This window comes from Polyodon spathula, chromosome 5 (genome assembly GCF_017654505.1).
Source record: "Polyodon spathula isolate WHYD16114869_AA chromosome 5, ASM1765450v1, whole genome shotgun sequence".
Taxonomy (NCBI): Eukaryota; Metazoa; Chordata; class Actinopteri; order Acipenseriformes; family Polyodontidae; genus Polyodon; species Polyodon spathula.
Window position 1 is genome coordinate 75,543,877 of NC_054538.1, and position 12,385 is coordinate 75,556,261.

General features: G+C 35.4%; 1 protein-coding gene across 25 annotated transcripts in view; it reads left to right on the top strand.

Moving 5' to 3' along the window:
* Nucleotides 1-12,385, top strand: part of nrxn1a (neurexin 1a) — a 394,460-nt gene that overhangs the window by 24,021 nt on the left and 358,054 nt on the right. For 14 of the 25 annotated variants that reach the window (XM_041251357.1, XM_041251339.1, XM_041251340.1 and 11 more), the window contains 2 exons: nt 1,141-1,170; nt 2,021-2,032. The exons of 5 other annotated variants lie outside the window; for them this stretch is intronic. In XM_041251357.1, coding sequence (XP_041107291.1) covers nt 1,141-1,170; nt 2,021-2,032 — 42 coding nt within the window. The remainder of the gene's footprint in view (nt 1-1,140; nt 1,171-2,020; nt 2,033-12,385) is intronic. 6 more of the 25 variants (XM_041251341.1, XM_041251348.1, XM_041251352.1 and 3 more) reach the window with 1 other exon arrangement.

A 12,385-nucleotide genomic window follows, 5' to 3' on the forward strand; every position in this document is an offset into this window, starting at 1 on the left:
TTAGTAATTCATTATTTCAAATGATTCTATGATGTTAAGAGTCAGTACCATTTCCTGCCACTTCAGTGCAAGTCTGGAAGGCACCGCCCAAAAAAACGTATTAATTAGGTTCACAGCAGGACAACAAAAACACTGTTGACCACTTGCTTGCAGTGGTTTGCATTCTAGAATCCATAATTGTCTTGAAAGAAAACATTAATAAAGAAGTGATGGCATACTCATAATTACTTTACATGGTCTGAATATTGGTAAGTACTATACTCTTGACAAACTGGGTGCATTGCAGATTCCCTACTGCTATTAGAATTGATACCCCAACCAACATTCTGCTGAGCTCAATTTCTCTATTTTTGTTGCTTTTTTATAAAAGAATAAGAAAACATGTACAGTATTGAATAATTTGCCCTGGCACACCGAGGTGAAAAAGTAAACATAGGCTAATGACAAAATTCAATACAGTATTAACTGCAAGTTAATTAAAGTACATATATCTGTATTTAAGATAAATAAACTATTTGAATCTTACAAGCCTTAGCCATGCTTGAAAGTAAAAAGAATGAAGAACACATCTTGGAAAGACTGTGATGTAACCTCTGAATTGAACCTGAATTCAATAAAATCTGAAAGCTGTAAAACGACACTCATATAAGTGATGAGGGGAAAATGATCAGACCCAGCCCATCAGGTTGTTTTTCAAATAAATAAAAAAACAAATTTTGCTCTGCGAGATGATACAAGATACTGCAATTGGACAGTCAGATTGAATCATAGCAGGGGAAATCTGTTCCAGTATGTCATTACAAAGCACTTTTCTGTCTTATCATGTTTTCTTCTTTGCAGTGCAAATATGTTGGGGGGGGGGGGGGGGGGGGGGGGATACCCTACCCTACCCTAACCTACCCTGCCCTACCCTACCCTACCCTCCTGTGTAAACTTACGAAAAAAAGTTCTACTTCAGTATTTGTGTCACAAAGCATTTCAGCCATTGGTTGAAAATAAATGCTTTTTGTTTACCCCCTCCCCTGTGATTCAGACTTGTCACTAGAAACAGATGCTTGTCACAAAGCATCCTTGTCATTGTGACAGCACCTTCCCATGCTCCCATGTTCTTTGCTGACTGTGCTCTTGTTTTCCTTCAAGGTCTGGCACACCTGATGATGGGCGACCAAGGTATGGGCTCTGTTCCTTTTCCACTCTTGCTTCCATCGTTTCTTCTTGTGCTTGTAGCGGCTTTACATTTGTCACTCCAGAACTTGGGCAGGTGTTTGAAAGATGTCTTTGGCTGCAAAATAAATGGGTGTTTTTATTTTATCAGTCATCATCCCTTTTTCTATTTTTGTCTTTTCCATTTCCCCCTTTCTCTTTCTTTCTCTTTTTGTACCACAACAGCAACCAAAAAAAAAGAATCAGTTTTCCATTAATGCATTATCAATGTCAAAATACAGCAAACGAGTGTAAACACAACCAAAACCAAACCTGTCCTAGAAACTCCAACTTATAAAGATGCTAGTTTGCAAGAAGGTACAAAAAGGATTGACACCTGGCAGTAATTTCTCTGAAAAGGAAACCAAGTAACATTGTTCATTTTGTAGTATATGTAATGGGGTTGTTGGTGAATCCATACTTGCATTGACGCATGGCTGATTAAAAACACGCAGTTTCTTCTTGCATGCTAGAATGTTAATGAAACGGTTCTTCTACCAATGGACAGATTAACCTTTTCCACTCCAGCCTCTGTTTGGCCGCTTTTCCATCATTCCAATAAAGCACGACAACATGGGTGTCTGCATGCTCTGGTTATGCAGTAACATTTATCACATGCTACCAGCCTGGTAACCCATTTCATACATTCCCATACATATCTCCATGTGACAATCGGTTATTAACTTATTATCAGTGTGTTTAATTATGGTTAATACATTTACATACACTTGGGATTCTTATGGTTGTTTCTCTCCTCTATATTCTTTCTTTTGTCTGGGAATGCTTTCTTCATGGAACCATTTCATCAATTCCATAGGTAAAACTAAAGGTACCAAATGCTTTACTATTTTCAATATCAGTTTACATAGCACGCATATACTAAATCGAGGTGTGCTCTTTGCTTAGCTGTGTACTGAATCGGGGAAGGTAAGTACATTCTTTACTTTGCTTTACATCGCAGTGTCATGAAAGGTAAGGATCGTAACATACATACATACATACCCATGCATGGAAACATACTTGACACATGAAGATAAAATGGGGGACCCTTGATCCTGTAGCTTCTGCAAATCCAACTGCACCGGTAACATGTTTTTAATCTGTTCAATGTACTAAACATATAGAAGACATTGAAACTAATCACCAATTGTCTTAACCTATCCTGCTTTTCAAAAGTCTACCAAAAGCCAACAGTAGTATAGTATTTCATGTTAGATTTGGAACTGTCACATTTTTTAAGGTTTGTCAGTTTTTCGGTAAGTAGTTGGATAATTACAAAGCGGTATGTAATTCGATATGTTGACATTCAGCAGGTTTTGTTCAACTTTATGAAGCAAAAATATATTAATTTTATAGTGTGATAGTGTGATGCAAAACCTTTGGCGACATCTGTAGTTCTGCCTTCGAAAATGTCGAAAATTGCTTTAGCTTGAACTCCAATCAAGGTGACATAACATCCCAAACCTGTTACTGCACATCCTCTAGCAGAATATAAGTGCTGTTCACACTCGCAAAACCTTTAAACTGGTTTCTGGAAATGCCAACATCTTAAGTATGACATATTTAAGTACTGTGGTAGTGTTGCAGGTCAATTACTTGTACAGTATGTTCTAGGAGGCAGTGTGATCCAGTGGTTAAAGTCAAGGGCATGTCACCGGTTCAAATCCCACCCTGCCACTGACTGACTCACTGTCCTACAGATGAGATGTTAAATCTAAGTCCTATTGTAAGTGACTCTGCATATAATGCACAGTTCACATCCTACCTCTGTGAAAGGCATTATGTAAAAGTAAATAAATAAATAAATATTATTATTATTATTATTATTATTATTATTATTATTATTATTATTATTATTAAAGATTAAGTTCACCTGCAACATCCACTAGACAGTACAGTAAAGAGTTAGATATACCATAGCTTTCTTTTCAAGTCACTGATTTGTGAATTGTCTCTATGGAACTATTGCTGAAAGACTCATTGCACTTACTAAATGAAGGTCACAGGTAAGATACCAACGCTTTTCTTTTAACAGGAATGTTGGTTGTTTAATAAATTATAGCATTTTGATTTTTTACTTTTCAATGCATGGTGAAGTTAAACACATTTATTAAATTAAGTTATACACCACAATCTATAAATTAAAATCCATATTTAAATTATAAATTAATATCCGTATTTATGTAAATATATTTTCAGACACAAACCAAATAGCAGGATTTAAGATTGAGATTATTGTTTGTATATATTTGTAACATTTTGGTCACATTGACATGACAACAAGCAATCCTTATTTCTCAAAAGAAAAGGTAGGTACTGTTTACATTACTTTTTTAGCATTTTGGCATCTGGTCAAGCAGTTGTTTTTTTGCACAAAGAAAGGCTGTGGATTTTTTTTTTTTTTTTTGGAATTGTATGGCTTAAGCCATACAATTATTTCTTTTCAAATCAGCATTGTTAATAACAGATTGAATGTTTTGGTAACTGTAGTTAGTTGTTTTAAGGCTTGGCAGTAGATAGTTTCAAACCTTTTAATCATCTACAGCTATGTAAGAACAAAATACCAAATACTGTTCAACTGGACAGAAGCAGCACTCAGTCGTTTTCAATGAGAATTGCAGATGACTGATGGGTTAGTGCCAGCAAGTGTCGTAATTAGTGTAACTGACATGTTTTGTTTGCGAACATCTGAATTCTCTGACTAAGTATAATAAGGAAGCGCCTACATTTCAGTGGAATTTCAAACCAAACCTGCTCAGCACCCTTACATTGCACTCACTCCTAAAATGCGTCCCAGATGACACTAGTTTTAATAAGTGTATTGTAACATTTCGATGTGAACTTAACCTTGATCAGAGCCTTGAAGGAATAAAAACACCTTGATCAGAGCCTTGAAAGAATAAAAACACCTCATTACTGTACCAAACTATACCATGCATTTATTAAAATGCTACATATTCTAATGTACTGTAGGTAAGTTGAATGGAAGCTTGCATGGATTTTTTTTGACTTGCACACTTGCATATGTATGTTCCAGTCTAGATTCTGTGTTTCAGTGATAGAGACAACAATTTAAGACCAAATTTAGGTAGAGTTGAATGACAGCCAGTGTATTTATTGCCTAGGTGGTCAATACCAAATACCCTAAACTGGTGTAATGCTAGTCAGATACTAAGTCAGGATAGAAGTCAGTCAGAGCGTCACAGTCTGATGAAACCTGTATCTTATCAGCTGTGAAGTCATTTTTAATCAGCACACAAACACATTATGAAAATGGTGTGTCATTGTGAGTATGGAGTATTTTATGTGTTTGTGGTATAAGATGATGTGATCACTTTGTTATATCACTATATATGCCCACAGAATAAAAGAAACCTCAGTACTGAACCATGCTAAATAAAATTAAACAAGTAAGCACAACCAAAAATGTGCAATGTACAAAAAAAGCCAGAGCTGAATCAAAATAAGTTCCCCTTTTCTGATCAAATGATTTAGTCAAGGGCAATACTCACTCAAACTTTTTGTTAGCAGCAATAGGACACAACTATGTTCACAGTTCAGTTTTTATAATGGGCTAGCTTCTCAAAGCTATTTAATCAAGGTTGCTATTAGAATTATGTTTGTCTGATGCAGACAAAAAAAAAAAAAGAATCACCATTTGCAATTGTAATACTAATTCATGGGTTGCTAGGGTTGCATGAAGAATATGACTGTGTGAAGAATATGGGTTAGTATTTAGATGCTTAGCCTCGAGGGAATGATGATGGCCTGTGGGCCAGGAGTACTTGGACCCCCTGAAACATAGAAATCCTCTGACTCTGTTGAGAATCCTTGGAGGCACTGCCTTGTGGACCGGGCCGTGACCCCAGAGAACCCCTTTTTAACGAAGGCATGAGTAGCTGCGGCTGACTCGAGGCCGGGGAAGTGAGACTCACTAACCCCCCATAGAGGAGACAGGCACAGAGGCAATGCACCAATTGAAATAATTGGTTGTTATGTAAAGCCCACTCCAGGTGTATGGGTAAAAGAATTGTGATGTCAATCATGAAGTCATCTGTAAATACAATAATAATAATAATAATAATAATAATAATAATAATAATAATAATAATAATAATAATAATATATTCCTTTCAACTCTGTTTGCACACATTATCTGCTTTTGGTTGTAACATCAATAATTTGTATCAAGCTACCCCAGTGTATAATCCTTTGCATTTACCTTTAAACCCTAATTTTGGCAAGCAATAATACTAGAGGGTTTTGTTCAAAGGGTGCTGGTGCACATGTCACTTAATATATTAGATTGCAGCCCGGGGATATGAGTGTCATACAAGGCTAAGGAATGCCCTTAGGCTGCCTAAATCATGGTTTATAGGTAGAATTATCCTTTTGCTAAATTGGAACATTTTAGTGATATTGCTTTGTTGTTTGTTTATTAGCTTTTGTTGTGCAAATGTGATTTAATTAGCACAATGGTTATAACTACAAGTAAATGAAGGCACAGCTATTCACAATGTGAGTTAAAATGTCTGAGCCTATCACTTATCAGCATCTATTTACATAGTGATTTCCACTTTTGAGTATTCACATGCATGTATAAACTTTGGTATTTGCGTTGGAAGTAGATAACTTTTGACTGTCGGAATAGTGATCATGGAATTATGGAGTCAGTCATATACACAGGATAGCAAACATACTTGATCAATAAAGTATTTCAAAGTCAATTAAAGTATCTGCAAATCAGATGTAATTATGCATGATCAAGGATCAAGAATAATATTTCTCACTGAATTTATACACAGTTAACATCGATTCGTTCCACATTTGGTATGATTTTATACAAACACTGTGCCTTAAAAACTTAATTTCCTCTGTGTTCACCATGCCTCAGAGGAAATTAAAGACTGCTATGCGTTTATTTTAAACACATATTTTTAAAGTGAATATTGTGGTTGCATTCGTTGCATTCATATGCATTTCCATGTGGAACAGAAATATCAACATATATTTCAAAAGATATTACAATATTTCAAAATATTTTCTGAAACATATTGCACAGTACTTCCACAGTAGACCTAGTGTTCCTCATTTCCGGTTTATTCTCAATTTTACCTAAAAATTGCAGGATTTTATTTTTTCAACTGAACCTGGGTTTTTACTGATTTATACCCATTTTTTTGTTTGCTATTCAATATTTTCCCGGTACTATTTTCTAGGAAATGCACAATATTTTCATTAAAATGCTGCTTTATTTTTACTCTGACATTGTCATAAGCAGCCCTCCATTGTATCCTAGTACACAGCAGGCAATTTTAGGCGTCAGAGGAGTACTTGATGTTCAAACTTTGCACATTGGTTCTCTGTTCACAAACACAGTATCACCTGATTGTGTTGGCCAATCAAAGTCTGATTATTATGGCAATTGCTGAGCACAGTAACTCACTTGATCAAAAACTAAATTGAAATACTTACATGAAAATATAATATTTTTCATGTATGAGGAATGGGGAGAAAATGGAAATCAGTTTATGAATTTTATACAGAATGCCAAATAAGTCGGCCAGGTGAGGCAGAGGATGCATAACATTGCAAACCCTTTTGCATTGAGGTACATGTTCATGCTGACAGAATAAAAGAACATACTGAAAAATAAGGGACACATTAAACTAAAACAAGAAAGTGAACTGAGATACAAGCAATCCATTTATGCAGCTTTTACACATGCTTTAATAAAAGAGAAAGCACAGAATGACTGTGTTAATGATAACATGTTAAATTACCTACCGCTTTGTAGTTTTCCATATAGTTAATGAAAAATGGAAATTTTGAAATCCCACATGAATACTATACTACTATTATGACCTCCGGTAGACTTTTGCGATATTTTGTATCTTCTTTGATTATACGTTTTAAATATAATATCAAAATTTTGTGTGTATTTTGTGTGTGTGTGTGTGTGTGTGTGTGTGTGTGTGTGTATATATATATATATATATATATATATATATATATATATATATATATATATATATATATATAAATAAATAATTAGATTTGGTGCAAAACGTCTAGCTGATTATTATTCCTACAGAGTAGTGTAATGTTCAGACATCATTGAATGCACAGTGTTGCATTATTTGAAATATACATGGATATGCTCCTTTTAACTGCATATAGTTAATACTCTTTGAGAAAATCTGCATGTAATTGCATCAGTCATAGCTTTTGTCTGCCTCCCAAATTGGCCAGATTGGCCTCCCAATCCATCGATCTAAATAAAGGAAAAACACTCTATAACGATGCACAACACAATCTTTTCTGTTTTTATAATCAATTTTATTTTGTATTAAATGGTTAAGCAAAGATTAAATGTGCTGTCTCTTAAAATATCTTCATTTAGAATATCCAAGCATGGGGTGCCTGATTTAAGTTCAAATACAAATGAGCCTTGGTGATATCTTGCTTTATCCTGTGGCTAATATGCTTCCTGGTTTATTTTTTTAAATGGAAAGCAAGTCATTAAAGGGCTCATGAAGGTCAGCCTGGAACTCCCTTTCGGAGATGTATCAGTCACATTTCTATAAATAAAAAATAAGAAAACAACATGGGTACATTTAGATTTACCCACCAGTTCAGATGTGATTTACAAGCACCCACTTCAGACTTTCCAAACATTATCCAATAATATTTTGTATTTATGTTGTGATTTACAGGAAATAGCTGTTGACAGTCTGCATATGCGCTCTATGGTGACGTGGAAAGAGCTTTGTATGCAGTATACAATTGAGGTTTTTGGAAATTTGCAATTGTTTCGCATCAATTTCTTGTTGCTGTTCGTGCTTTTTCCCTTCTGCATTACAGTGTGTTGATAACTGCCAAACAAAAGCATGGTTTGAGTAAGAAAATGTTAAAGGAGTTTGACAGACCTGGATTTTTTATTATTTTTTAAGGCAAATGATAAGGCTGAGAAACATTTTGAGGGAAGAATAGTACTGGCGTAAGACAGTAAGAAACTGTTCAGCAATTCAGTTAACCACTATTCCACTTTTTCCTGTGAAATGTCTTAAAAATAGGGCATGCATGTTTGCATGAATTTACTTGCAGTTTTTGCTGTTAACAATGTATGTAGTTCTTTTTACATGTCCTCAAAGCAGCCTTTCATCTCAGAGGAACACTGCTCCTCCCTGTGACTTCTCCCAGATTTATTTCAATAGAAACTCCTAAAAGTGAGACATCAGTTACAAAAACAGCCTTCCTTTTTTAAAGTAATCATTTTTTGAAAAGGAAGTGTGATAATGTAAAAGGTGTTCAAGGTAAGCGCTTGGTTTTGAAAGCTGAGGTGCTTCATTTTAAAAGTGATTCACCAAAACAGGAATTTAATTAACTTCAGAGGGAAATATTTCGAAATGCCGAAAAGTAATTCTCACATTGATGACTCAGTTAGCTGTGTCATTGTTGACCTGTTTTTTTGTAATTCAAAGCTTCACAATGTTCATTTATCAATAGTTTATGGATTATTTTTATTAGGGTATGTTTGTATATTGTCTATATATTGTTTTATATACAGTTAATAAGATTCATATTAATGTATTTGTATTTGGTTAAAGTGCCATGTTACTATTAAATATTAAGTATTTTCTTTGATGATGAGTTTGGACAACCATTGTTTTTTGGGGGTTTTTTATACCAAAAAGAGAAATAAATATATATAAGCAACAACATAAAAATAATTAGCTGTCTAGATTTATTAGGCAAATAGTCCAAGTAAAAGGCATGAGTAGTAAATGGGGATTGTCGTGCTTTTTGTGAACCCAAGGCTTGGGTTTCAGTGTGGAGCGTCTACAGTAAGTGCATGGTGCTCTGGTATAAGCTTTCTCTGTAAACTAAATTACTGTACTTAAAGTTCCATTTATTGTATACTAAAAAAACATCACAAAGGAAGAGCTTTGCTGCAGTTCAAGTACCAATGTATGATACCAGCACTGTTTTTTGCTGCTGGCTCTTTCAGGGATTTCCTTTTATGTTGAACTCCCAATTCAAACGTCCTGCTTGCTGTAGCTTCTCTGCAATTTCTTGTCTCCAACAGCTAACTCAGCAAGTGATGAAGGCTCCCTTATATTTATGCCCAGCAGGGGAATGTTCCAGACACTTAACCTCTTGCACTGAATTTTCTTGTAAGTTCACTCAGTTTTGAGCTAGAGTTAGATATGTGCAGCAGTCAGAAACATGCTTCATACTAAGTGCTCTTAAACATGTTTCAAATGCATTGTTACTGTAGTATATTTGAAGGTAAGGTGTGTTTTTTGTGCATAGAGCTACACACAGAATAAATGTGCACTATCAAAATATCTGCTACAAATATATGTCATTATGACAGTTTTATGCTAAAAGTGGCCTATCACATCTAAATAGAAATTAATACTATACTGTACTGCTTTTTAATAAGGGCTTTGTACTGATCATAAACAATATTTGTTTTCTTGTATCAGCATAGACAATAGCTTATTAAAAAATAATAATCTTGTTTAAATAATTTTATTAGGAAAACAATCACTGCATCTGCTATTGGAAACTGCAAAGCACGGCATGTTTCAGTGTCTGCAGATCTTTGACAAGATAAAGTAAATAGCTTTATAAGTAATAAGAAATAAACACGGCTACATGCAGCATTGGATTGTGTTGCTTTACATTGCCTAATAGACATTTATTTGGACTAAGCAACCTTTCCATAAGAGATTGAGAGAGCAAAGTATAGCTGCTTTAAGAACTGGTTTACTAAATATATGATCCATATTTATTTTTAGGTTGATAAATATTGCATAACTAACAAAGACACCATTACAGGCAGCACTGAGCACTGAATTACTTCTCAAAACCATTATTGTAATGTCCTTGGTATATGTGCATTTCTAGTTTAGCTAAATGACTTCATTATCCTCTATATATTTATTGTATTGTAATACATTACTTATATAGTTTTTTTGTTTGTTTGTTTGTTTTTCCGTGTCCTCGAAGGAGCCAACTTCACAAAGCAGAAAGTCGCTAGAGAAACCATACAAAGTCGCTAGATGTCATTATTTAGACATTCTAAAGTCTCCATAAATGTCGCTAGACAATTTATCAGTCCTCTTGGAATCGGTTAACCAGAGTGAACGCCAGTATAAACACTATTAAATGTATTAATGATGGTTGATCATTTGTAAACGTCCTATTTATATTTGGCTGGATTATCTACCCATACAGAGTTAGTCTGATGTAGTTGATTTTATTGTAACATTATACATCACTTATCACTGATTTACTACATTATGTCTGTTTGTAGTTCACTTCTGTTAACAACGGGGCTGCAGTAGTTATTTGCATTATGATTAGCAGGTCACTTGTGATCTCTGGTTCACAGCAGCAACCAGCTCTGCAGCAACTTTTCAAAGCTGCGCTGGGCTGCGCAGGATCTGCACAGATTTCTGAGAGTGGATTTGAGTGGTGTCACGTATCAGCCCTTGAAGAATGTGCATCTCTGCGATTCTGTCCAGAACTGTGCAGATCTGTGCAGAACTGCGGAAATCTGCACTACGTGAAGAACGCCACCACTACTACTATAGGACGAGAGAAGCATGGTGTATTGAGCTGCATGTGACTTATGTTGTGATTATACAATTTGGCGACTTCTTTCTCTGAAAATCCCTGTTATCGGCAGTGAAAGTCACTAGATTTGTCGCTAGTTGCTTTGACAATGTTTCTGTCGCTAAGGAAACCCAAAAGTCGTTAGCTCTAGTGACAAAATCGCTAAGTTGACAACACTGAGCCGGTGTGGTCCAGTGGTTAAAGAAAAGGGTTTGTAACCAGGAGGACCCTGGTTCAAATCCTGGCTCACTGTGTGATCTTGAGCAAGTCACTTAAACTCCTTGTGCTCTATATGTTTTTCCAGTGAGACGTTGTTGTAAGTGACTCTGCAGCTGATGCATAGTTCACACACCATAGTCTGTAAGTCGCCTTGGATAAAGGCATCTGCTAAATAAACTAATAATAATTAGTGAATGTAAGATCATTTGCATAAGAATTCTTGCAATGTATTACTTGATGTTTTATTGTCCAGCATTTGCTTAACCTGTACCCCTCTTACTAGAGGTTGCAGGTTCTGTTGTATACAGCTGCGTGTGTATAGAGCTAATTTGAGAGCACTTTACTCTGGTGCTTGAATTGCAGTGTGATTAGCCACTTCATTGATTGAATGCTTCAGAAATGCAAGGCAGCTTGTATATTTTGCATTTGAAGTTTACACCATGCAAAGGCTATACCTTCAGAAGTAGTCGTTATCAGCCACCTATCAAGGCAGCTGAAACATGAAGTATTAGTGTGACTGGGAAAATGTCTTTGAAGTCGTTGAGCAGAAGCTGTAATTGCTTGGCACAGGATTTGTGTGCTTGACACAGGGAGCTGACAATGTTGCGTTTAGTCAAGAAAGATCTATAAATTACAACAGCTGCTGCTCTTACAGAAGCAGAGAGAATATTTTGGGGGAGGGTGGAGGGGGTGGGGTAAAAAGATAAAGGTGACATTTTATATACTGCACATCCTGACTTAGTGTGCTTTTAAAACCAAGTCTGTACAATATTTCTACAGAAATTCACCATGATTTTATCCTTCTTAGCATTTGTGTTTTTCAAACACAGCATACTGCCTGGAGATCAGCTGTAATCAAATGTTTTTGCAGGTATGGTGTAAAATCCTACCTCAGTAGTCGTGGACAGAATTGTACTGCAGATAACTATTATTTAGATGCACAGGTGGTTCATTGCATTACCCTATAAAATATACTGTCAGGTAAGCAACTACATGCTTACCACATGCAGGAGTAGGTGCATATATTTCTTTAATTAGACCTACAAAATCCAACTTTCTATATGCAGTACTTGAATGGTGTACATTTAGATTCTGCAGCAATTTCTAGGAGCTTTGTATGGGATTTAATAAATAGCTAATTGATATCATTGATCATTTGTGAAGTGTCTTTTAGACAGAGCTGGATATCCTCCAGTAGCTCCACCTTTTACAATATAAAAATAACCAAATTCATAAACTACATCCAAACCATTTTTATTTTTAGAAATCCCATTGACTCTGTGTTCTGTTGGCTGTCATTTTTAGCAAAAGTTCTGTGGGGAATGGCTGCAAATCA